General features: G+C 39.6%; 2 protein-coding genes across 3 annotated transcripts in view; one reads left to right on the top strand and one right to left on the bottom strand.

The window, feature by feature from the left end:
• Positions 1–17,813, top strand: part of akt1 (v-akt murine thymoma viral oncogene homolog 1) — a 35,004-nt gene extending 17,191 nt beyond the window's left edge. The window contains exons 3-14 of the mRNA XM_007888243.2: positions 349–460; positions 3,506–3,647; positions 4,299–4,430; positions 4,595–4,660; positions 6,234–6,302; positions 6,507–6,632; positions 7,161–7,289; positions 13,633–13,847; positions 14,569–14,656; positions 15,465–15,567; positions 15,801–16,024; positions 16,796–17,813. Of these exons, the coding sequence (XP_007886434.1) occupies positions 349–460; positions 3,506–3,647; positions 4,299–4,430; positions 4,595–4,660; positions 6,234–6,302; positions 6,507–6,632; positions 7,161–7,289; positions 13,633–13,847; positions 14,569–14,656; positions 15,465–15,567; positions 15,801–15,880 (1,262 nt within the window). The 3' untranslated portion in view covers positions 15,881–16,024; positions 16,796–17,813. The remainder of the gene's footprint in view (positions 1–348; positions 461–3,505; positions 3,648–4,298; positions 4,431–4,594; positions 4,661–6,233; positions 6,303–6,506; positions 6,633–7,160; positions 7,290–13,632; positions 13,848–14,568; positions 14,657–15,464; positions 15,568–15,800; positions 16,025–16,795) is intronic.
• Positions 17,814–22,227: 4,414 nt separating this feature from the next.
• siva1 (SIVA1, apoptosis-inducing factor) lies at positions 22,228–24,502 on the bottom strand. 2 transcript variants are annotated; one of them, XM_007888244.2, is made up of 4 exons: positions 24,290–24,502; positions 23,730–23,966; positions 22,845–23,004; positions 22,228–22,468 (listed from the first exon to the last, which is right to left on the bottom strand). In XM_007888244.2, exons 1-4 carry the CDS (start codon positions 24,402–24,404, stop codon positions 22,411–22,413), a joined length of 570 nt encoding a protein of 189 aa, XP_007886435.1. In that variant the 5' UTR covers positions 24,405–24,502; the 3' UTR covers positions 22,228–22,410. The 2 variants fall into 2 exon arrangements, with proteins under 2 accessions (XP_007886435.1, XP_007886436.1); XM_007888245.2 differs by having other exon boundaries at positions 22,845–23,001.
• Positions 24,503–27,042: the final 2,540 nt, after the last annotated feature.

Genomic DNA, 27,042 nt, shown 5'->3' with positions numbered 1-27,042 from the left:
TATATATTGTGTCTGTATATATATATATATATTTAGTTTTGTTTCAACTGAATTTACTTAAAATATACCTTCCTTCCTCAGCCCCAGTTTTCTCCATTGTGCACCTGCTTTTGTGCCTTTACTAATGCCTCTCTCACAAGAAATGAGATGACTTGTCCACTGCTTGATTCCATCTACTCCTGTCCTTGTAGAAGGACCTGGTCTATGCTCGCTAACTCCCCAGGGTGGGAGCTAGAACTTTTAATGTGGGACATTATCAGTTAATTGTACACAAGTGCATGGCAGATTGTACACAAACAGTAACTTCATGAAAACAGACTGAATTTTCAAAGTTTCCTGTTCTGTTAGAATGTCAACTGATGAAGACCGAGAGACCAAAACCAAACACATTTATCATCCGGTGCCTCCAGTGGACCACAGTAATTGAAAGAACATTTCATGTTGATACACCAGAGGAACGGTATGTCTCATCATTAAACGATATGTGCTCACCATTAACATTACCGTTCTTTGTGTGTTTATCGGGAGGCGAGAGTAAGGAAGAAATATTATTATAATAGTCCTTGCATTTGATATAGCGCCTTATCTCACGGTCAAGAAGTCTCAAACGCTTCACAGGATATACTGCAAAGTATATTTTGTGGGTGAAATGCTTATGTAGTTCTTGTCCATTAAGACAACTAATGTATATTTCAGTACATCTGTTTTATTAAAAGAGAAAATGTTTATAACTTAACTGATTCATATTGAACTGTTATATAAATCTACTAAAATGTTTTCCTTAAAAGGGGAAAGATATAGTTTAGGACAAAAGGCAATGCTGGTGGTTCTGGTTGGACTATATTTGCTGTATTCCTGAAACTTCCTTGTTTTCTGTGGCTTAATCTGACAATTGTGCCTACACAATATGACTCAATTCCTGCTTTTTGTAGTGAGAAAATATGTTCGATTTGAATTTCATAACTGTATATTTTTCAATGGAGCAGTTGAAGATTGTCATTTTTTTGTGTTTTCCTAAAGACAAACTTTCTACTTATTGAGATTCTTATTATCTTCAGTTGCACCATTTTTATTGAAGTAGCTCTGTGTGCTCTTAATGCAGTGTACGTTTGTTGAACCACTCAAAAACCTGGCACAGAAATAAATGAAATATCTTGATTGTGAGCCTAAAGGTTGCTTTTTAGTTCCCGGAGAGGCTGCAAGAGGGCGTTTTGTTGTTTTTGTTTGTTTCCTCAGTAACTGTTGCTGTTAGTGACAGTTTGGTCATATCCCAACTTCACAGCTCTCTGAAACTTGGGCATGCAGCCACCAAAGAGTTAGATAAATCTGAAATGGCTCGGGCTGAGAACGGCACTTACAAAGCTGTGGTATTTTCTCCAAAGGACAAGTATACTGTGCATCTTCTCTGATCTTTCAACCACTTCTCATGATTGGGAAAGCACATCACTTACAAACATTGAGGCAGTAGAAGGGGAGGAGGAAGAAAACAGATATTTGAACAGAAACATAAGGAAGCAAAGAAGGGGAATGGAATGGGGGGAGGAGGGGGTGGAAATCTAGAAGAATGGAAACCAAATGAGAAAGTACACTGAAGGACTGAAAGGAATAAGAGAAATGGGGTGAGGGAAGGAGGCAGGTGTTTCTGTTCATGTCTAGCAAAATTGTGGATTTTTTTTCTGAGGATATCTGTTGCCTTATTTATTTGTATTTTATGGCCGTTTTTTCCTTACATAGCTGTGCTATTGAAGGGTATATGTGCAATTCACAGTGGTCTCGTACAGATCTACTAAATATCTACCTGTATCTGAAAACAAGAAAATGCATTTTCTCCCTGGCAACCTTTAAATAATGATACTTGCATTTGATATGTTGCCTTATCACATCAAAAGTGCCTCAGTATTTCAAACAATTAGCTTTTTTTTAAAGTGTAGTGACTGTATATGGGTAAGAATATCTGCTGCAATTCCCTGCTCTTCAAAATAAATTCCAAGGAATGCTTAACATCCAGCTGAACTACCAGAGCAGGCTGATGGGATCTCTAATGTCTTGTTTGAAAGTGTTGAAATTCTGTTACTACCAACTAAATGTGCACTGATAGACTACTGGTGGGCAGGCAGCCTGCTCTTGCAGCATAAAATGCACGAGGTGATTCTCGGTACTGGCCTCTAGTATTTCTGGTTAGGGTAGCGTGCCTAAATGTTACAATGCATCCATCTGTTTTACAGACATTGATTCGATGATCCAGATGTATAAGCTGTATTGTAAAGTAACGACAGAGGAATGGAATGCAATTGCAGTCTTCTGGATGTCTATAAAGAACAAAGCTTATTCTGAGGCTTGGCTCTTGCCCACCTTTGCCCAATTTTCTGGAATTGGGTAAAGCACGTTGTGTCCCTCTAGGGAGAAAGTATATACTCCATTCCACCCAAATGGAAATCTCTATTGCTAGGTGGCATACACATATGGAACTCTCATCTGATTTGGATATCTTTAAGCAAAATCATGGTTTCCCTGGATGACCAAAAAGTGAAGAAAGGTCAATGGATCTGCTTTTCTACGTGTTTTTTCCTCTCTCCTAAGTTTAGAGCATTAGATCTATTTACAAAAGTATTTTACCTGGATGAGAGCTAACGTTCTTCAGTTAAATGTCAACAAGACCGAGGCTCTCCTGATTGGCTCCCATCAGCGCCTCCTCACCTCAGGCGCTGACAGTATCACCATCCACGGTTGCACACGCAACTTTGCTAAGCCAGACGTGAACCTTGGGGTCTTGTTCGACCCTCAACTATTCTTTCTACCCCACATTCGCGCCATGACCCGCTCTGCCTTCCCCCACCTCCGCAGCGTCGCCCGGTTCCGACACTGTCTCACACCATAGGCCGCTAAAACCCTCATACACGCTTTCATTCGAGGCTTGACTATGCAAACTGGCTGCTTGTCGGCCTCCCCAACTCCTCCCTCCACAGGCTGCAGATCATCCAGAGCTCTGTAGCCCATGTCCTCTCCCTCACTAGGCTCTGTGACCATCCTTGCCCAACTCCACTGGCTTCCCATCACACAGAGGATATAGTTCAAGATCCTGGTCCTCACCTTCAAAGCCCTCAATGGTCTTGTTCCCCTCTACCTCTCTGACTTCCTAACCCCCTTCCATCCTGTTCACTCCCTCCGCTCAGCGGGCTCTGGCCTGCTTCACGTGCCCCGCCTTGCTCACTATCGACGGGTGCGCCTTCCGCCACTCTGCATCCACCCTCTGGAACTCCATCCCGTAGTCCCTCCGCCTTGCCCCCTCCCTCGCCACCTTCAAGATCCACCTCAACACCCTCCTCTTCGACCGTGCTATCGATCTCCCTGCTTCCCCCCCTGCCCTTCCGGCACCTTGGAACATCCTCCTGATGTGAAAGGCGCCATATAAATGTAATTATGTTGTTTGTGTTGTTACCTGCAGTGAGGAATCTTAGCTTAATAAGGTCTGGTTAGCAATGATTGTTTTTGTTTCCAACTTTAGAGAAGAATGGACCAAAGCCATCCAAGCTGTCGCAGACAACCTTAAACCAGAGGACATCATGGACTTTCATCCAGAATTCCCAAGTGATAATTCAGTGGCTGAAGATATGGATGTTTCTCATAGTAAACCAAAACACAAAGTAGTATGTTCTTATAGTATCTTATATGCCTATACCAAGAGTTTAATCTCTTACAGTTTCTGATTTGTTGCGTGGTGTATTGAAGTTTGAAGAATACTTTAAAGAATTCAACCTAAATGTTCTCTGCCTTAATTGGATATATGTCGGAGATTGGAGTTATCATTACAGTACAGTATCCTGAAGCAGGATTCAAATTCTGTTACTTTTTTTTATTCTTCAGACTCTTCCAAGTTTCAATATTGTACATTCAGGAACCTTTCCTCATACTCTTAAGTCGGTAGTGGACAACCTTTTTGGTCGGCCAAGCGACTACATTCTCTTGATTGAATATCTCTTGATTTATGGCCAAACCATAAACATCGCCAGTCAGTAGCTACTGGAAACAAAACATTGATTTTAAAACAGACTCCTCTAGACTAGTGTGAATGTTTGGCGAGCCACTTCTTGACAGCCCCACTGACCACATCCGGTCTGCAGGCCGTGGGTTGGCCAACGCTGCTCTAAGTAGTTACAAAATATATTGTTAATATTCTTCTGCAGCACTCGTAAGTAATTTCAGAAGCTTTATTGGCGGTGACTTGTTAACGTTACTGAATTATGGATGTGATTTGTATGGATATTTTTTGTTGTGACTGAACATTTGTTGTTTTGCAGACAATGCATAATTTTGAATACTTAAAGCTCCTCGGGAAAGGTACCTTTGGGAAAGTAATCCTAGTGAAAGAAAAAGCAACTGGAACGTATTATGCAATGAAGATTCTTAAGAAAGAAGTAATTGTAGCAAAGGTAGGTTTTTTTTCAGTTGATTCACAGCTTGGTTCCAAATTACATCAATGGGCCAATTATTGACTATTCTAGCTGATGCTGTTCCATAAGCCATTTAGTGCAAGGAACATTTGTTTGAATTGAAATTCAGTTCTATTATGTTGGCTTTTTTNCTTTTTATACAGGATGAAGTGGCGCACACTTTGACAGAGAACAGAGTGTTGCAAAATTCCAGGCATCCATTTCTAACTGTAAGTGCTTGTTGAGTAGACATCAGTCATTGCCAATTTACCTGTTCATTTATCAAAAGTTCTCTTGTTTGGGTTGCACAACAAAATTAATTTACAGTTATTGTAAAGAATTCTGAAATGCCACAGAAAATGTTTTAATTAAATCTTTCATTTGGAGTGTGAGTTGTAGAGGAGATTCATTGATGTACAGTCATTTTGAGTTTAGTTTTGCTTTCTGTGGTTCTCTGTTAAACTGGTGCTTTGGTATCAATCAACTCCTTTGCTGAAGGTGAAAAGTCTTGGCCAGACATAGCAGTGAAGCGGTGTGGCATGTTGCTGTAGCAGCCGGTTCAAGTTCCAGATACTTGACTCTAGCAGACAGATGTGAGCTGAGGTCTTGGCTAGGCTGTGAGCTGGAATATATGAGTCTTTGCTCTCACCTTGAGAGGAAAAATATTGACTTATCTGACCTGGTTATAATGAACAACTCCTCCAAGATTCAAATGCTGAAGATTAAATACAATAATTATTTTATTAATCCCTCTGAATTGTTTATTTGACCTTATTTAAATCCCGACTCCCCTTCTTCAACGATCAGAGATAAATTAAAGCACTCCCTTTCTAATTCTTAAAATACTTGACTCCAAGCCTCATATTTATGGAGCTATTTTCAAAAAGGAGTTCATGTAATGAAATTGAAGCATCAGATTAGTACCTTGCCAGTTATCTTATTTCTCATGCATGCTTCTACTATACTTTGATTAATATGAACCACTAGCTCTTATTAATATTCATGACATGTTGCAGGATGTTTTTATATACCACATGACATTTGTTATTACCTGCATCTCGTACAATACATTACATTTTTTTTAAGTGGAAAAGCTCATTTGTGAGATGACACAAAATGACTTGCTTAAAGCATGGCGTAAATGCATAAATAACTCTGAGTATAAATTGTATCTGATGCTTGATACATTCAGAATATCTCAGTGAGCAACGACGATCTTTATACAGTCGAGAACCTTGTTTATGATCAACATTGTTGTGATATGGATGTGCTTTTAGCTCAATTGTGGTGTAGTTAACTTAACCAAAAAATCCAAAATGAGAGCAGAAAGTTGGTTGATACCCTTTAAATTGTTACGTTTCGACAACAACAAATAATTACATTTGTATACGTCCCAGGGTGCTGGACAGTCGGGGGGTTTTGGACCTGAGATGAGGTCAGGAGGGGTTGAGGGCAGGGTGAGTGGGGAAAGCCAGCCATTGTTCAAACACTGGCTGGCTTCTCGTGCGCTAATCAATGCATGCATTCGAGGTCATCGGGTTCTTGCCACCATCATTCCCTATGCACGCGCATAATGTCGGCAGTAATCCAAAGACTCCAGAAGTTGCCATTTTCTGACACAGCAGATTATAAGATTTCTGAAGAAATTTCCCATTTCTAGAGTATCAAGCCTTTATGAGTGACCCAGAGAATGGTGCCTATAAAATTACTCACGATTGCTTATTAAGAGGACTTCTGGCCTGATCGTAAACAGTAGGTTAGTCTAGCAAGTAAAATCTCTGATTAATTTTGTTTTTGTTACAGGGGCTAAAGTATTCTTTTCAGACCAATGATCGTTTGTGTTTTGTTATGGAGTATGCCAATGGAGGAGAGGTAAGGAAGGAGTTACACATATTTAGAAAAGATATGAAGATGTGAAAAGCGCTATATCAAATGAAAGGATTATTTATATTATTACTTGTATGTAGAGTGTTTCTTGTGAATATTACATTTCAATAAGGTGGTAGAATACTGCAATAATCCCAGATTATTGAATTATTTTCCTGACTTTTTGGAGTTTGTGTTCTTTTATTTCAGTTATTTTTTCACCTGTCAAGAGAGCGAGTCTTTTCTGAAGACCGTGCCCGTTTCTATGGAGCAGAGATTGTGTCTGCAATAGATTATCTTCATTTTGAGAAGAATGTGGTGTATAGGGACCTTAAGGTAGGAAAGGGGTGTCTCCAATTGTACCATGTTGCTTCCCTTGCCTCTGGTAATTACTGTTCAAATAATTAAAGGATAAAATGGGAACAGTAACATGATTTGTGCTATTGCATAATTGACTATCGCATTTTGCCCACAAAATATACAGTCAATTCACTTTACCGTTATTTCTGTGAAGCATTTTGCGACATCTCTAAGACTTGATAAGGAGCTATATCAAATACAAGGACTATTATTATTTATTATTATTTGTTTCATATCTCCACTTGTGAAACTGAACATGAACCTACTTGTGACTCATCTATATGTTGTCTGGTGACCTTGACTTAGCAATAATTGTCTTACTACACTATTCAGGAGGATATATTCTCTAAATATGCATAACGGGTAGTATTTATATAGTGCCAATCAGAATTATAATTATTATAATATTAAATAATTATTATCATGCTGATTTACCATTATAAGATCAATAACAAAATAGTGAGTGACTTACTTAATATATTTTACTTTTACTCTGTCTTTTAGTTGGAAAACCTTATGCTAGACAAGGATGGCCATATTAAAATAACCGACTTTGGACTCTGTAAGGAAGGTATTACGGATGGGGCCACCATGAAGACGTTCTGTGGAACCCCTGAGTATCTTGCACCAGAGGTGTGTTTCATTTCTTCTGTGAATGCTAACCTCTTTACCTCAGTATTGTCAGTATTCTCAGTATTGTACTTACTTCACCTATTAACCATGAAACTTTGTTTGACATTAAAAATAATATATTCCTCATGCCACTCATTTTAGTAATTTTCATAGTGTGTGTTAGCATGGCCTGAATGCTCCTTGACGTACATTGTTAATGTCCCTATACTCAGTAGCTTTGCCATAAACTACTGAAATAATTAATGATTAGAAATGTGACACCAATGGAGAAACTGATGATAAGTATATTTCTATATTTAGTTTGTTTATGGGAAAGGAACATTGAACTAAGTAAAAGGAGCTTGTGAGAAGTTCAAGATTTATGTGCAGATAGTGAAACTAGAGGTTAAGCAGCTCCTTCCCTCCCTCAGCTGTATTGAATGCAGAAACTATTTATTATCCCATAATCGGTCATGTTAACCTTGTATGTGATGATGATGCAGTCAGTAGCAATTGCCAAATGCTGGAAGCTGGCAGGAGAACAGTATAGCAGAACTATAGCAGTTTATAGAGTGAAACCATTGACTTAGAGACATTAACAATGTATATCAAGGAACATTGAAGTACTGTTTGATTCCTCACTTAACTTTGGGAGAAGGCCCTGAAAATATCTGCAAGATGCAAAAGTAAAGCGTTTTCAGTGTTCTGGTGACTAATTTAGGAAAATCACCCTTTATTGTAACTGTTAAAAGTAGCATTCACTTTGCTTTTTAGACATCTTTTGAGTCGGGCATTGGAATCCATAATGGTGGTTTCTGTTTACACAGTTGTTGGTATAGTTGTTTTTAGCTGCATGTTGGAATTTGGTGCATGGTTAGTTGTATCTTGGAAATGTGAGCTTCTAATTATCAAAGGCTTCAATGTTTATAGCTGCTGTGGCTTCTCTTGTAAATTGTGTTGGACAGCTGTCACACATTGTTCCTGTGATATTCTAGTGCTGCCCATTTCAACGGACTCTAGTTTTCTCATTGTTTCAGTGAAATGCACAAATGGGGATGTGGTGTGTTCGTTCTGTGGATACCACCCAGACTTCCTTTATTTTTTCAGCTGAGTTATTTAACAGCAGTCTGTGATGAATTGGAGCCACTTTTGTTGTTGGCACCTCATGGAACAAGTTAAAACCCTAACATTCATCATTCCTTTAGAAGACCCACCACCATGGGAAAAATATTGCCGTTTTAAATACAATGGAGCCATATTAATTCATGTTTGAACAATATAGTTGATATTACCTTAATCCCCCCAAATTAAGTACAATAAAACCTCTAAACTATAAAAATCTGGATAACAGTGTGGTAGAAAGATCCACAATACAGCATAAGCACCTCTCGCCTTGGTGATAATGGGAAAGTGCTTGCGTTTGGATACCAATGATATATCTTGCTGGGCTTTTGCGTTGAAACGAGGTGCCTGATTTACTTTGCAGTGTTTTTTCCTGTGCCGAGACCCTTCAGAGGTTTGCGCATGCTCAGACCCAAGGTGGCTCCTGATATCACTGCTTTACAAATGTTAATGTGAGTAATGCATCTCACAAGTGAGAGAACCTGGGTTCGATTCCGGGCAAGGCAAAATTTTAAGCAAGATTCCTTATTCCACACACTTTTGTTTACCTAGAAGTAAGTAGGAAGCCGGTCAATCAATCCATGACTGTTTGTGGGGCACTGCTATGCACAATTGGCTGCTGCGTTTCGCCCACAAAAATAGTCAGTCCACTTTACAATATATTCTGCAAAGCGCTTTGAGACGTCTCAACAACGTGATAAGGCTCAAATATCAAATACGAATATTATTATTGGACAATGAGGATAGAGCTTCCGTCTAGCAAGAGTGTGCATATTGCGGAGCTTTGAGGCAAGGTACAGGTTTTGAATATTACTAGGCTAACCATTTAAACAATTTGATCAAGTGATAAGGAAGACCATTGGGAGGCTGAAATGGTTGTGCAAAATAAATTACAAAAATATTTTGCAGCTTTTTTTCATATGGTATTTAGTTTTCTGCACACAGTTGGAGAAAATGGTTGGAAGTAAAAGAAATGAAGCAAAACTTATTGGCAAGACAATACGGTGCCAGAATGCATTTAACAAGCAGCACAATGTAGCTTGTGAATGGTCAATAGTAATGTGCACATTTCTACGTCACATCCACAGTGCTCAGTGTATTGTATGTGATTTCATCTGGACATTATTACTTCTTGGAATAGCCAAGCCGATCTAAGCCAAATCATTTCAATGGAAACATAGTGCACAGTTTTCTAAATTTCATACTGAAATGCACCCCTGAGTAGGTGAAGGAATGTGCACCAGCTGTGAAAGATCACAAAGAAAGCAAAATTTGTTGTGGTGGAAGTGATAACAGGAGAGTGGCTGTGGGAAGTAGAAGAGGGGGAAGTGCAATAATGAGATATGTGATCAGCCGAGCGAGGACAACTGACTGATTTCCCACGTCATTTTTCAAAACTTCCCAAACTTGTATTATTCTGTGGCTCATTCCTGTATGTATTATACTCACTTGCCCTGTGGATGCTCCCTGCCTTTTGCCTCTACATTTGAGGAACAACATTTGAGAGCTTCTGTTTGCAATTTGCTGTCCTGTACTGGAGCATCAACATGCATTAGCCTGTGCTACCAAGCACTCGGTGTTTGAAACATTGATAGCTCCAGACACTATTTCTAAGCATTTGTCTTAAAGTAGTTGATTTTAATTCTTTCCACTCTGGAATTATTTATTTATTGTAGTTTTTGTCACATATTCATTGGTTTTGTGAGTTCCTGCATGGATTTTCCCCACGAACAACTGTACATTTGTGTACAATTTAAAGAATGCTTTCTCTTGTGTTTTTGGTAATTGTTATGAATCTAGTTTTCATCGCTGGCAACTCTACCTGAATTCTTTCATCAATTTGATCTTTGCTGCAGTCGATCCTGGTGCTATAACTGTGGATGGTGTAGAGTGTCCACTCTGTTACTAAGTGATGGTCCAGTGCAATATAACTTGATGGTGATCCCTGGGTAGTAAAGGGCAATTGGAAATTGAACATACTAGAGTTAGTATGATATGTGTTGGGATCTCTCCATGTGGGGATTTGAGAAGTGACAGCTGTGGAGCTCACAGTCAAATGCACTTCAAGCCAGTTTTGCAATGGAACCACCTGAAAAAGGGGGTGGGGGGAGAGCGAGGGTATTTCCAATTGAGAGAAACTATACCAACTACCACCCATTTGAAAGTTGTGGCTTTTAACACACGATTTCTAATGGTTTCGGTTTCGTTGATCAGATCATCAAGACTTTTGGGACAAGGGTGACACCTTCCAGGCAGTAAAATCTTCTGATTACTCTTAAGAGTTGAGTGTAGCTCCTGGAATTCTGGCAGGCAAGCAGCTGTGTTTCTCTTATACATATATGGGGCAGCTGTACACCCAGCTGTCGCTTGGTTTGAATCATGCAGGCAGGAGCTGCTGTAAATAGACCTGTGTGTAAGTAATATAATACCTGCTCGGATTCTTGATGGCAGACGAGTTCTGCTGTTTCTCCGCAAACCTTATTAAGAATTAAAAACAATTATCTCTGCTACAAATGCAGATAAAAAGATCAATCACAGCACTCCTAATGCACCAAATCGCTTTCCAAAGGTCTCTTAAATTGTGTGAGATTCAAGAAATACGTTTTTGCTTTAAATTAAAGTTTGCAGGTTAGGTAGGATTGTAACTCCAAAAAAATGTTGACTGGCTTTTCGGAAAAAGTGAAGTATTAAACTAGTGGATGGGCTGTATTTGCAAGTATATCTAAGTATATATTTAGACATTTGCTAGTTGAATTTAGCATTAAATAAGATGAATTACCAGGCTGTTTTATTTTAGATCAGTTTTATAAAATCCATTAATATCTCTTTGAAAATAATGGAAATTGATAGTAAAACGGACAGGCACGTTTTCTGGAGGACAGTACATCTGTTTGTGTGTTTTATGGGGAAACTGCCTTGCTTTAAGTACTGCAGAAAGTATTCCATGTTGCTTATATTCTATTATAAGGATTACAGTTTATTTTTACTTCAGATCTGGAACAGACATTCAATTTTTTTATTGTTGCTGATAAAGATAGTTTTTAATGAAGTCCATCTTTAACTATTATTCAGATCTATTTTTCTATAACTGTAATCCTGTAATGTGCGATACTGAATTATTACAATCTCCAAAAACGTTTTTAATCTCATTTTTTTAACAATGAAACCAGTGAATACTATACTGAATAAAGTGATGTGGGTGCTGAATGAACCCTGCCTGTCTTGTATTAGTTATCAGGCTCAGATAGGTCTGTTTCTGAATTGGAGCAGAAGCTGTTTCTTCAGTGAACTATGTGTACCTTATCTATCAATTCATGTTACTTGACGTCTAAAACATATTTGAACATGTGTGAGAATTTATCTTTTAATAGGTTTTCTCAAATATCTTTTTCATAATACTGTATACATATTGATGTTTCACTTTTCCTTAGATTTAAAAAAAACTAACAAAGTCAGAAACCGTTTTCCTTTTTAAAACCGAATCCTGAAAGCACAGCTTTAACTATCACATAAAGTTGACCTGAAATGTTTCAGTCAATTCCTCTAACCTCCCAGAATAAATTTTAAATCCTCGAGCTTTTAAAACTTGTTTTTAAACTACGATTGCCTTTCACTAGTACTATTCCAAATTGTTCAACAACTGTAACAGTTTTAATACTGTGTAATTTGTTACCTCTCTAACACTTAGTAACTAAATCCCTTTTTTTAAAAAAGTATTTAGGATTTCGATGCCTAATCCTAGAACAATAATAAAGCATTTAGTTTGAATTGTTTCCATTCAGAATTGTTATCAAATGGACTCTTTAGCTAGTGGGCCATATTCTGTCTGAGGCTCTCAGATTTATTTTTAAATCCATCATACAGTTTCTATGACTCCTTTCTGATTCATACACTAGGAAAGGTTTTGCAATTGTAATGCAGAATTATCTCATTTCACTGATTGGCCAATATGGATGTCTCAGTTTTATTATTGTACTCCTTTCCAGTATTTCAGAGCAATGCATTCATCTGTTCTGACCTGTAGTCATATGACCAGAGAACTGGGATGTTGACTATGGAGTGTGATGTCACTTCAGTTCATGTGCTTCAACCATTCTCTGTCTGCTGCGCAGTTCGAGGTGACAGTGTGAAATCAGATGCCTGCTCCATCTCCATAGCAGCAAGTAATCTCATGTTAGAAATGCACAAAGCCCAAAATGTCCTACATAAAGGGGGTTGAATATATTGTAAATGGACTGTGGGGTTGTGGTGGGGGTGGCAAGAGAGGATGTCCACCCTCTCCCATTTGTCTTGATTTTATTTTTCTTACTTTCCTCGGTGTCGGAAGTTCTAGGGTAAAACATTGGATCAGAAATCTGGATTCCATGTGGATTACTATCTTTAAATGTTTAGAAACAAAGCTTAGTTGTACCTCCCTCAGTACTTTTCTGACTTCTTAAAAATTAATTTAAATTGACCTAGTCATACGTGGAGTTTCAAGTAGGTTGAATTATTGTGACAGCTTTTCCAGAGAACTCCCGTATTGGGTGTCAGAAGAGTTGTGTTGCAGCAGATGTGATATCTGCTTCAGTGCTAACTGTTGCAGTACGGTTTTCATTGGGACATTATAGCCTGACCCCTCAAGTTGACAGGACACCCAGGTCACCACCCCCTGTAGCTACCCACTAGGACAACCCGGAATATGTGATTTACCCCTCCCCCCCACCAGACATGCTGCGGCTTCCACTCAGTACTGCCCAGTTTGAGCACTAACCCAATTAAGCAGAGTGGGTCCGGAGACTATAGCAATCCCTGCTTTCTGACAAAATATATTAACACTACCATGATGCCCGTTCCTTACATTTAATGCAGAGATGATTGCTGTCTTTGACAATTGTGTAATTGCGTGTCTGTTTATAAACATGCAGTAAAATGATATCCCAGTCAGCTCGGTGCACTTAGATGTGAGTGATTTGGATATGAATGGTATCATTGTAATGCATGGTAAATGGGGAAGAAAATCTTGCCTAACAACTTTAAAACTGATATGGATTGTTTATCCAATTGCAAATGCCGTTGATGAATAGTACAGCTATTTGCCCAGCAGCTGTGCTCTGCCATTGCTTCCTAGTAGAATGGCTGTGTTTGGAGATGAGTGGTCAGGTCACTAGGAGATGAAAAGGCAAATTGGGAGTTGGAAAAATAAATCCAGGGAATCTGTTTAAGGAATGTTTGATCTAAGATGTTGCGCCTTTTTTTCCAGGTTTTGGAAGATAATGACTATGGCCGAGCTGTGGACTGGTGGGGCCTGGGAGTTGTGATGTATGAAATGATGTGCGGTCGCCTTCCTTTCTACAATCAGGACCATGAGAAGCTGTTTGAACTCATTCTAATGGAGGAGATCAGATTTCCACGCACTCTGTCCCCCGAAGCTAAATCTCTTCTCTCTGCGCTGTTGAAGAAAGATCCGAGACAAAGGTGTGTGCCAGTTCTCCCTGGATTGCAGCACTTGTATAATTAAGGCAGCCCAACCAGCAACACTCCTTACACTGAACAATGGGTGCTCTCTATCTGAGGCGGAAAGCTGAGATGGACTCTAAAGTTAGAATTTCAATTGGGCAAAAAAATTGCATGTTTCCTTAATTATTCCGCACCCTCTTTTGAAATGTTCAGGATTTATTTAGTTTTGAAAACTTCTTATCAGTTCTGATTGTTGTCCCTGACTTTATGAGTTATTGGTTTACTCCCCCACTCTTCTCCAGAAAGACTAACTCAATTTTTCCTTTGACTGTGGTACATTTTCACAGGCACTGCCCACCTGTACCTCATCCAAGTTGCCTTTAGTATTGTGTCAGTGAATGTTGTCAGGCTGCTCAGATCACAGCCTAGCACCATTACGCCCTCACTTGAAATCTACATATTTGTACCTCCAGCAAGAGCCATTTTACGTACATAAATCTTTATCCTGAATTGGCATATTACTTCATTGTTTGCAGCCAGTTACAGCCTAAGTGATTAAATTGAAACAATCAAAGTTCCCCTTGCATTTCAATGTTTTAATAGCATGTTAACATGAAACTTATTAAATTAGTCACATGCGATAACGACTGAGGTACATTTCTTGAATGTATGTTCATGTTCCATAAAATCAGTCCATTAAAAGTAATGCACTGTCTGGTGTGTCATTTATGTTTAACAGGTTGGGTGGTGGCTCTGATGATGCAAAGGAGATAATGCAACACAAGTTTTTTGATGGAATTGAGTGGCAAGATGTGTATCAGAAAAAGGTGATGTAAAGACATAATTTTATTCAGTTTATGATGCACAATTTATTGAACAGGTGTCTGAATTTGTCCACTGAAGTGTTCACTTCATACTCACCTTAGTTGATGAGGTGGTGCAGAAGGACTTGCTTGCCGATATTCACCCTGAGAGTTCACTGAAAGCCACTCATTGTAGTATGTTTGAGACCAAAGCTGACAGTGTGAGGAATCAGATATAATTCTGCATTCTACCACTGTCCAGTTCCGCAGTGTCTATTTAATTCTTCAGATGAATTTATTACAAAACCTAGCTAACAGCACGTAGGTTTAGGCAGCATAGATGTTGTCTTTCCAGACTCTCATTGTTGCTGAGCCACTTCAGCCTATCTATACAGTGTACTGAAATTGAAGGTAAGAATGGGGGTAATAAGGAGCTAAGGAGTTCATCAGTCTTAAGGTCCTGCTGAAGAATGAATTAGAGTAGAAAAGAGTAATTTGTACAAGGAGAAACTTGATCATGAAAGGCAATGCATTGTAGCTTAGGAGGAATAACTTAGCTACCGCTCATTTTTATCTCCATTCTATAACATACAGTTTCTTTCTCACTCTGATATTATGTCCCACTGATCCTATCTGCTCCAAAGCAAGAATTGCCCTGGAACAGTCTGGTTGAAATCAGGTGCTGTGGGTGCAAATGCAGATAATATCATCCTGGGACACAGCACATTAGTGTTTGAGATGCCATTCATTTAGTGTTAACTGTGACTTGGTTTGATTGTTTGCTCCTGATGTGCCAGTGCAGTGAAATAAGTGTCTCTTGTAAATCATACAGCTTATTCCACCATTTAAACCTCAAGTGACATCTGAGATTGATACAAGGTATTTTGATGAAGAGTTCACTGGGCAGACGATAACGATCACTCCTCCGGATCAAGGTATTCTAACTAATTGCAGTTTGTATGTGTGTTTGAGTCCATTATTAAAGGAAAGTTTAATTGTCTAATAGCAACATTGGTTGTAGTACAAAATAGCAGCAGTGTACATCTCACTCTATATTGAGTTAACCATGTGCTTAAACACCAATGTCTTTATGGTATCAAATAATTTTTGATAATAACTTCAGTCAAATTTATCGGAAGAATTAAAAAAAAATCTTATTTTTAAACAGATGGGAGTATGGACTCCATTGACAATGAGAGAAGACCACACTTTCCCCAGTTTTCTTACTCTGCCAGTGGAAGGGACTAGGGACTCTACTGCCTAAAAAAAACACTCTTAAAGAAAATCTGATTGGAAGGACTTGCAGCTGTCAGTCACGCGATTTGGAGTTATATCTGTATTATTGGAGGGTATCTTACTAAATGTTTGTAAGAATCTGGAAAACGTATGTTGGTAGGTTCTACAAATCCTTTTCCTTATTTGAGGTATGAAAATGGAAAACTGAACTACTTTTTTCAACACGCTTTTATACAAAAGTGACTCCATTTAAAGTGTACAGATGATGGCATGTATTTAGAGTTCACTTGAATTATTTTTGTTGGCAGAGTGCTAACTGATGCTTTGCTTTTTTTGGGTGGAGGGGGGAGGGGGCAGTTATCTCCATCCCTGAAGGTGCTGACTCTTGCTGAGGTACTGTGTTTATGGGTGCCGGCCACCCTCTGGTACCTCACCTGAATGGCAAGTCTTCATTTGTGAACCCAAACCATGAGACTTGGCAAGCTTTTGACCATTGAGGACATCACAGTGGAGTTTAATCCTGTTTTCACCCAACATCTGCACATGCACACTTTCAGCAGATGTTGCTAGACAGTGATCAGGAGCAGGATTCCTGGATTTTTTTTGCTCCTTCCCTAACCAGGGAGCACTGAGGGAAATTGTAGCACCCTAGCTATTGTCCTACTGTAACCATCATTATTATCATAAATATTTAAGGTCAACAATGGAGCCACCCAACATACAGTATTGACAAGATTTAAAAATCCTGTGAGAAAACATTTCATTTTAATTGGTTTATTTAGAGATCACCTTACCTATGAATGCAGATAAAGAGCCATTACTGTGGTTTCTTCTGGCCACTTGTGTGAAAAATCTGACTAATTATGTAGTTAGTGCAATTATGTATCTCTTAGGTCTGCAAATCAGACATTTCACTCTCACTTACAGGTCTGATAGACTGTAAAGGTCAAAATATGCAGTGGTCTTGTGTCCAACCAGAACATCTCTTGCAATGTGTTTACCTCCTCTTCAACGTGTGAACAGCAAATGGCCTCAGTGAGGCACCGCAACAGCTGCAGCAGCAGGAATTTTTGCTGTGGTTTGTGAAAATATCTGAATCCAGAATCAGAGCATGCATATCTGTTTTAAACATCTTCTGAAATGCTACATTGAATGATATAATGAAGCAATTTTATTTAAAATTTTGCTGACTTCAATGCACTTCACACAATTGTGTTCTCTTAATGCCAGTTCCCTCCTTGGTTCCAGAATTCCTTTTGTGCCATGTGATGGGCATTGTTTGTTTTTATTTTCACTTTTTGCAATTGCCATTTATCAGTGTTTCAAAATTTGAAAGCCTTTTGTGAATTGTCTTTCCCATATTTAGCAATTTGGTATTTGAAGATCAATGCTAATGGGTATTGTTTAGTCTTAATCAACATTTTCTCTTTTCTGTTGTCGTATCATGTGTCTCATTTGATTCTTGTGAAAAGCAGAAGAAAATCTGTCTTAACAATTCAAATTGCACAGAACCTATTTGGTCATTAGTCATTTTTTTCAGAATACTTATTTTGTATTCCAGCTCCATTAAAACAGCTAGGCTGAAACTGCAAGATTGCACTGCACTCGAGCTTGCTATCAATGCAGGATTTGCAGAATGGATGGTATATTCTTGATAGCATCAAAACACTGTCCTTCAGAGTACTGAAGGGACTAAGATATTAACTACCTAACTGGGCACTGGTAAACAAAACCAGTTACCATTGAATTTTGTACACTGTACTGTAGTATTTTTACATGTATAATACTTTTTTTTGCCATAAATGCATAAATAAAAGATGTAACATCCAAAGTCTCTTTGATTTGAAAACATGCACAATGGTATGTATGCCAATGACTGTAAAAATGGGAAGACTAAATGAGCATTTTTTTCCATGAAGTAACTGCATTAAATATTTTTGTTAAGATTGGGAATTTTCATGCTTTGATTTTATTGTCAAAATTCTAAAAATAATGTCCATGAGTAAGTATTTCAGCTGCTAACAGTATTTATTCACAGGTTCAAACAAAGCAGTTGATGTCTCTTGGGGCAGACCTTGCTGTGAGGAGACTTGCCTGGCAAAGTGAGGCACATTTGATAGTTTACCAGCCTGTCTTGACTCAGCACTGAGCTGTAGACCAAAGCCCTAACAGGTAGGGTGGTCCTACCTGGGCAAGTACTGCTGCAATGCTTACTATTTTTAAACATTCTTACAGAACTGTCCATATCAGCTGCTTTTACAGTTGCCTGAAACTTGACACTTGTCATAGTCATCACTCACTGAAAAGTTTTTTTTTAAAAAAAAAGCTTGTCCTTGCCACAAAAATGCTTGATGCATCCTTTTCCAAGTCGATTAACTTGTGCTGTGTGGTAGTTTAGCCATCCCTGTTTGGCACTCAATTCAGGTCCAGGTGGTAAGACAGACAGACTATTCTCTTGAGCCACTAGAATATGACATCTGCTCAGCAACCAGATGTTACTTGCAATGAAGTTGAAACCATTTTGTGCTGATTCTAGGTATGGGAAAGGCTTAAACTGGAACAACTGCACAATAGAGCAAGTTTCCACCCCTCACCATTTAACTATTCCATTGTGGTGCTTTTAATTTCTGTTTTCTTTAGAAATCAGAATGTAAGTGAAATACAACTATTAGGTTTAATTTATGCCCCAAGAATTCTCACAATTGCTGGTCAAATATATAATTTTGCATTTTAGGTGCAACTCCTGCTTTCCTTTCACTGTTTGCTACCTCTGTCTGACCTGATTATTAGGATAGAACTCTATCACTTCAGCTGAGCATAAGGTATGCAAGTCAAAAAACACTAACTACCACTCAGGAGAGTTAATGTTCTTATTGATGTACTGGTCATTCACTTCATGGGTGTTTATGGGATATTGTGTACAAATGGCTGTCTTCACCTACAAATGGCCACTAGACTTTACAGTAAATCCTGTTGGGAGCTTTGAGACTGCCTAAAGTGAGGTTATTAAATGCAAGAATTATGGAAAAATACCATCAGTGCCTCTTTTTTAAAACTCGTATAGTTACAATTAACTAGCTTGTTTCCTGTTAGGAAGCATTGTGTATTGAATGAGATCTGGAAGTTGTCACATAAGTGACTTGGATGCAGATCTTTTTTCTGTACTGTATCAATGTTAGCAAACTAATGGGCTGTCCAATTTTTTGTGTTGCAATATGCGAAGTATAGTTTCACATGACTCTTTCCAGTAGTTCACTTACTACAGTAAAAGACCACTAATATTTAATTCCTGAATTAAATTACAAACCTAAAAGTACAGAACACCAAAATTTAAGAATCTGAAAGTAAATTTGCCAAATACTTGAAATGAATCAAATCCAGTGGTGATCATAAAAACAATTATTGGGGTTTTAGAAAGTAGTACCCCAGGTCTACAATATAGCCATGATAGTTTGGCATAATAGAATGAATAATCCTTGCATTTGATACAGCACTTTTCACATCTTCTAGACATCTCAAAGAGAATATACTGTAAAGTGAATCGACTATTTGTGGGTGAAATGCAGCAGCCAATTGCACACAGCAGTGTCCCACAAACAGTCGTGAATTGAGTGACCAACCCCAGAAAAGTGATCCACCAATTGACTTTAACAACTGGGTTTCTACTTACTGCTAGGTAACCAGGCTTGCGGAGTAAGGAAACTTGCCCAATATTTTGCCCTGCATAAGAATAATCTACATTTGTGGGGTTGCTGTGCCTATAATAGCATTTCACCATCTGGTGTACATTGCAGCTCTCTTGTCTGAAATTGGTATTGAGCAGCAGGCTTGTAGTTTTGAGAATTCACCTCACATAGGGACAGCTTAATTCTACACCACAATTCAAAACTAGAACCCAGCAGTGAGAAGTTTCAAAGCCACCTGTCCTTACAATATTACAATCATTTTATTTTGAAACAGAATGGCATTGTTTGTAACTAAAATTTCTGTCAATACAAGGGGGGTTACATAACTTGAGAATCCATTGCATTGTTAGTATGTACAGTATCTGGGTTTCTTTTGGGATGAAACTGTTTTATAATGAATGGTAGGCAGACTCTTGTCATTACCCACTTGCAGATACAGCTGCACATGAAATGCCACTCAACTGTGTTCTGTAAAGATGTGATGCATTTGGCAGGAGGGAGGCCTGGAGAACAAAAAAGAAACCCTAATAGTTATAATTAACTGGTCTGAACCACTTCAGCATTCTGCTGTAATTGGGGAGTGGTACATAGACCCATTTTGGTCAAGAGGTCAGGACCCTTAGAGTGCCTGCTGGGTGTGTAATCTCTGAAACAAAGGCATCAGACAGGCTACATTGCAAACCAGCCATGTTGTTCTTTCCTATCCAGAGACACAAAATATTTCATGGGGCTGAATTTGTTCAGAAACTATGCATAAAAGCAGTTGTGAATGACTGACAGATTGAATCATTCTTTGTCTTGCAGAAGTGGGAACATGTGTCAGCTGTCATGGCATCTGCTCTCAGTGGAGTTGATGGGCTCAACCACTGAGCTCAGCCCTTGAGCAACAGATTGCAAGCCCCAGTTCTAAGAATCATTCATTCACTTTACACATTTTGATAAAAGGGATGAATTTTAATAAATAGAATCACTTCCCACAACTCCCAAAACACAAAATAAAGCTGAACTAAAGTACCGAAGAGAACAAAACATTTACATCTGCATAACCTGTTCCACATTTACTGACAGATGTGGGTACAGTAACAGAAATTCTTGGGAGACATTTTATTGCTAAAAAATATATTTTGGATGGACACTAAGAAAAACCTCTGCTGTATATAATGCAAGAAAATCATGTAAATATTTAAAATGTGTATCAGCAATAACTGGGTAAGTATTAAACCCAGTTGATTATGTGCTTCATTTTGTGCCTTTGGTTAGATTTGTTCACTTCCTCCATAAATTAATAAAATCCAAACTCATATTTCTAGATAGTCCTCACAGAAACCTGCAATTTTTAAGCTCAAAATCCACAGCACTTTACATTAAACTCAGCAGTGAAACACATTCTTGTTAATTTGAATTCATTCATGAGGCAAAGAAATGTTATTTGCCTCCTCACATTATAGCTATTTTCTATTTCCTTGGGATAGGTATATGTTTTTTTTAAAAAAAAAACTCCAAGCCATTTACATACCAATATTTGGAAAAAGTCTTTCAGTACATTGATAAACATTTATTGCATCTTGTTTAGAAGGTGTTACTTATATAAATTAAGTTATAACTTTGCGGAATATGATTTAACCCATAAACTTACTGAAGCAGGCTTCCACTGCAGTCGATTCCATTCTCAGCTGTGCTCTGGGAAATACCCCCCCCCCCCCCCGCAACCACACCACTGTTTAGATCGACATTCATCTGGGAAGCAGGTGGCCCGCCTGCCCTCTGGGCCAAAGCTGGTACATAAGAGGCTGAGTAGGAACATTTCGGGGGGGGGCGCGGGGGAAAGATGGAAACTACTAAAGAAAAACCCATACCATTGAGGGTTTAAAACCTATCCACAAACAGGCAATTGTCCAGAAGGGAGACTACAGTATATACTCAACCCTGTATTCACAAAATTGTTTTCAAACGTTTCGATAGATAAAAGTTGGTCCAAACTCCTGATTACTTTTACATAACAAACTAAGCCTGAGCTCTTCTCCAAAAAAAAAAGTATCAAATCATGTCAGTTTAGATCACATATCTGGGTCACACAATTAACTTTAGAGTGGATCAAAATCCAATCAAACCAAAGGAGGAGGTTGTTACCCAGTTCTGCACTGCCCTCTAGTGGCAGGAAAAAGTATAATCTGAACAAACCGGCAGGAAACTGATTCACCAACTCTTGCTCCAGGTTGACAAAACTTGTACATTTGCAATAAACAATGCAAAAGTATCAAAAAAAACAAGTTCTTCAGTGTGATGCAGAAACAAACAAGGGAGGAAAGGGGGTTCATCTCACCACTGGGGATTTGAACGTTCCAGGGCCTTGGGACATGAAAGGTTGCTATACAAATGTAACTTTGTTGTTTTCTCAACAACTATTCACATTTGTAATAGCACCCACACATCCGTTGTCTGAGATAATCTTATTTGCAGTGTCCATAACTGCTAAAGACTGTTTTGATTTACCACGCAAAGCCATCTTCATTTGGAGGCTGTTTATAAAGAGACTGCAGAATGAATGTTCCGTTCAACCAGGATTAACTTTGACCCAGAAGTGGAAAGACAATGTTATAACTGATGCATCAAATAGACTTACTGCGAAATATTATAAAAGCAGCAGGAGCTAATATAGGAGTTACTCAAAAATTATAAAAGCAAATTTTATTTCAGAATTATACAAATACAAAAATGACAATTACAAATACTATATTACAAGATAGCTTGCTTCCATTTGCACACATTGAAAAACATGTTTGTTGAATACTTGCACTGAAAGCATAAAAATCCTATACAAATAGTGTCAGTCCAGAAACGACTTTAGTGTCTTTATTATCCCCTGTATGAGACACAGTCATAGCAGATCACCTTATCGTAGCTTTCATTATAACTGGAAGAAAAAGAGGGAGATCAAACAATGTAGTAGAACAGTTATTAGAATGAATAGTTTGCTTATTGAGACAGGAAGTTGAATTTTTGAGATAAGCAAAATCAGTTCACACATTCTGGCTCCAAAAATATACTACTTTGGAACAAGTTTCTAAATCTTCGTAGCTATCAATACAGTACATACCAGCTTCAGAGGGCTGTAGCTCAAGATAAGCAGGTAGGCAGACACCTGCATTGTACATAAGGAAGCTAATAGATTCTGACCTACAATCATTGAAGCTTTTTGGTGGTTAATTAAGCCATTTTTAATTATAGTATAAGAATTGGTTTTATAAAGAGATATTTCAAGAGGAAAATAAAAATGACTAGTTACTCACTCAGCAACTGAACATACTGAACAGCACATTCTCATACAGCTGTCACAAACTTTACTGCAGTGTTGGCACATTAAACGATCACACTGCGAGCACTGTTGCGTGATATTGGAAAACTTCAGACAGGAGAAACAATTTGTTGCTGTCTGCTTGTTGGGTGCTACTGTGAACAGAGAGGTCAGTCAGTGTTTTCGGCCAAACTTGAGCAATACACAAGTAAATGTTCTAACCAGCTGGACCTATGCAGTTTTAAGTCACTGATGACAGAGAGAGGTATTTCTGTTCTCAGCATCACTAATGTAAGGAAACAAAGGAAAACACATCAACTTGCATTTATATAGCATCCTTTAGGCAGGGTAGCATCTCAGAATACCAGATACTGATATTACAGCCACTGTCAAATGCTTCAATGAACTACTGGCAGAGGCTTACAGGAAGCTTACCTTTCAGCTGCTGAGTACATAGTCCAGAGACTGGGGAAATGCCACAAACAACTGCTAACTCGCATTTAAAATCTTGCTATTAGGCTATTTGCTATCTTGAAGACTTATACAAATTAAAACATTTAGTAATCATGGTCAGTTAAGCTGAACTTCATACATTTACACATATTTATGGTTATCCTTCGGGTTAATTATTCCATAGAACTAAGAAATGTTGCCTTAACACTATTTTTCACCCAACTTCTGCTCACTTACATAACTCAACCATTCCATTAAAAAAATGGCTTCAAGTTCTGAACTGGAAAACTACCGAGTGAATGAATTACACCCACTATTCCAGCAGCAGCAAATCATTCACTTGGCATTGACTCTTGTCTATTTGAAGACCTCAAAGCTGCCAATTGATTTGTAATAATAAGCTTATAAAGCCTGTGCCTGTACTTACATCTTGGTAAAGGCAATGAAGCCTTCATTAGTCGGCCATCACTTCCAAGAAATGTTTGTCCACGGAGTAAATCGCATCTTTCATACCCATTGCAAACGTCCCCTGGTCCACTTTGTGGGGAAGGAGCTTCACTGGGACTGCGCAGGTGGACCACTGTGCAATTCTCTTCTGAGTTACCGTTCCACATGTCCCCCATGAAAGCTTGTGCGCCGTTAAATAGCAATTTCTTGGTTTTTTCTGCAACGAGAGTCAAAAAGGAGAAGATCGCAAAGCACGAACTTCGGTTCGGAAATGCCGCGTTTGGTTTACGAAGTCGCTATAAAAGCGTCGGCAAAAAGGTACTGTTGCTGTACGACGCAGTGCAATAAGGCCCCGAACCCCGCGCCTCGGCAGTCACACACTGCCACCGGTCGAAGCAGCGGCGGCCCCAATGCGATGCAATTACATTTTAGCGCCGAGTTCCCAACTTCCCGCGTCTTCAGGCGCAGACTTCCAACTCTCTGGGCGGGAGGGAGGGAGAGGGCCCCCTCTGCGGGCGGCTCCCGGAGGCCCCAACTCACCGTACACTTCGCGTTTGTACTTCTCTCCGAAGACTCCCTCGTTTATCTCCTTCTGGGTCACCCGGACCTTCCTCTGCAGCGGCGCCGCGTCCCCGAAAGGATTGGTTCGCTTCATCCTCGAGACAGGGACCGGTCGGTCAGTCCGGAGCCTGACTCCCGCCTTTCCACGCGTGACCTGCGACCTCCGCACTTTGACCCCACGCCCCCCCTTCGCGTCACGCGGCCTAATTTGAATACAAGTCTCACGTGATCTCACGGGGCGGGGGAAAAAAAAAGGGGCGAGTCACGTGGCCCATTGTCCCGGTGATTGACAGGCCCGCGGGTTCGCACTGGCTGCCGGGAGGGGCGGGGGCGGGGCGCTGGGCTCCCAGAGCACGTGATCTCCACCAAGTCGCAGCGGCCGCCGCGGTCTGAGCGAAGCCTCGGGCACCGGGTGTGGCGCTGCACCTACTCGGCTCAGGAGGCGGGTGGGGCGGGTGGTGGGGGGGAAACGAGGGAGAAACCCACCCCCCAGAGTCAAGACAAGTCATCCGACGTGAAAAGCCTCACACCCAACCTCGCGGACACCGCCGCCGCCGCCGCGAGGCAACACCCGCGGGGAACCGGTCCGTTACTGGCGTATCGGTTCGAGCGCGAGAGGCCCGGGGGCCGCCGGGCCAACCTCCACACAAGTTTCCTTACTCCGCACACGCCTTCTTGTTTAAGAGAGCAGTAAAGTGGGATGTTAGTCGATCGGCGGGTCGCTTTCCGGGAGGTCATGATAATAATAATAATAATAATAATAATAATCCTCGCATTTGATATAGCGCTTTTCACGTCGGGAGGACGTCCCAAAGCGCTTCACAGAACACACTGTAAAGTGAATTGACTGTTATATTTGTGGGCGAACGCGGCAGCCGATTGCGCACAGCAATGTCCCACAAACAGTCGTAGATTGAAAATGACCAATTTATTATTGTTTTTGGTTTTGGAGGGATTATTATTAGGCTCTGTGTGGAGTAAGGAAACTTGCCCAAGGTTTCGCCCTCTGCCTGGAATTGAACTCAGGTCTCTCACTTGCAAAGCGAGTGCTCTAACCACTGAGCCACAGGACTCCACATACCTCTGTAAACGAGCACATGAGGCGGTCACTCGGTCCGAGTTTCACCCACAGAATGCCCAGTCCGTCCACGTTACAGTATATCCTGTGAAGCGCTTTGAAAAGTCTTCAATGGTTTTCCTCAATTCAGAAAGCAAATTTTAACAGTTTAAAAGAATTGCCTTCGCACCACTGAGGGGAAGTGCGAATGGAAAGCGATGCGTCGCTGCCGTCTCCACAAGATGGCCTTGTGCCGGATGGAAAGCGCATGCAGCTCGTTTCCAGAACTCTCTCCAAATAAATGCGTGAGGTAGAGTCCATAATGACAATTTAAAGACTTCTACATTGAGTCTTAATTATTATTAATGAAGCCCCATGGGGCCCTGGTGCACGAATAGGTTATGGCCACCCTTCCCGATTCTGGTATCTAAAATTTCGCTTACCTTTACCATCTTGGAAATGCTGGAAGTCATCGGGAGAGGAGCAGGAGAGCTTCAACATTATTTAAAAAAAAACTGCTGGTACACCATGCCGGCCTGCACTGGCCCACTTCGAGCCCAGGAAAAGGGTAAGTATTTCCCAAAGGGCTCAGATATTTTTGGGAAGGGGGAGATACCTTTTCGCTCCCACAAGATTCCACCACTAGTGGGTTGGGCCCCCATAATGATGTCGAGGCCCTGGCATGACTGCAAAACTTGCAACCGTGTAGTTACACCACTGTTACCCCCCTCCCTGCCCATGGCTGATCTCAGTATGACCCAACAATAGGTTAATAAACTCGCCTCAGTCCTGCTAAACTGTCCACAAAATTACATGTTTACTTTTCCCTTCAAGTCGGTGAGGTATGGTGCAATATTTGGTTCATCGTATGAGCATTTTATAAAAATAATATTTATATTAGGACTAAAAATGCAAACTATTATAGACAGTTTATCAACAAGACATGAGTTCAATTTGCCAACTTATTTTGAATGTATAATTTGGCTGTTTAAGCCTCTTTCTGCCACCTTATATTTAATGTGCTATGTTGCTGGTTACCATTTCTGTTTGTAGCAGTTATCTGCCAATGTAAAATCATGCAGTGTACATAATCACGTCACCATTGCACACATATGTTCAATGCTAAGCTCACAAATAACCTGGATAGAAGCAGATTAAGTGAAGCAAAGGTCACAGATAATACAGTACTTGTTTGTAAACTGACCTGAAGCAGAGCAAGAATAATGGAAATGTTTGAGTCTTTAGCAAGTATAAAACACAACAAAATAATTAAACCATGATTGTAATTGATGGAGCAAATGTATTCAGCATTAATTTGTATAAAACATTGTTTTAATTTTTTTTCTTGTCTGTTATTGAGACAACAGAGAATATGGAATGTTGCAATCCCCTGTATCAAAGTGGATTTAAGACAGAGTAAGGACCAAGCATTTCACTATTTTATGTACCAGGACTATAATAAATTTGCTGACATTACTTTAAGTACAAAATAAATATTTAATCACATTTGATGTATTCAAAAGTGAAGCTAGCTCAGGACTGTAATGGATTTTCTGAGAATGGCTTTCTTATTTTAATGGTTGTCAGTATAATATAGTTGCAGAAACCTCAAATGGAAAATGCATACAAGAAAGATGTGAAAAATACTTGCATAAAAAAAATCCCACTTTATCAT

Source organism: Callorhinchus milii, unplaced genomic scaffold (genome assembly GCF_018977255.1).
Source record: "Callorhinchus milii isolate IMCB2004 unplaced genomic scaffold, IMCB_Cmil_1.0 Scaffold9, whole genome shotgun sequence".
Lineage (NCBI taxonomy): Eukaryota > Metazoa > Chordata > Chondrichthyes > Chimaeriformes > Callorhinchidae > Callorhinchus > Callorhinchus milii.
This window is presented reverse-complemented; position numbering and strand designations above follow the sequence as displayed.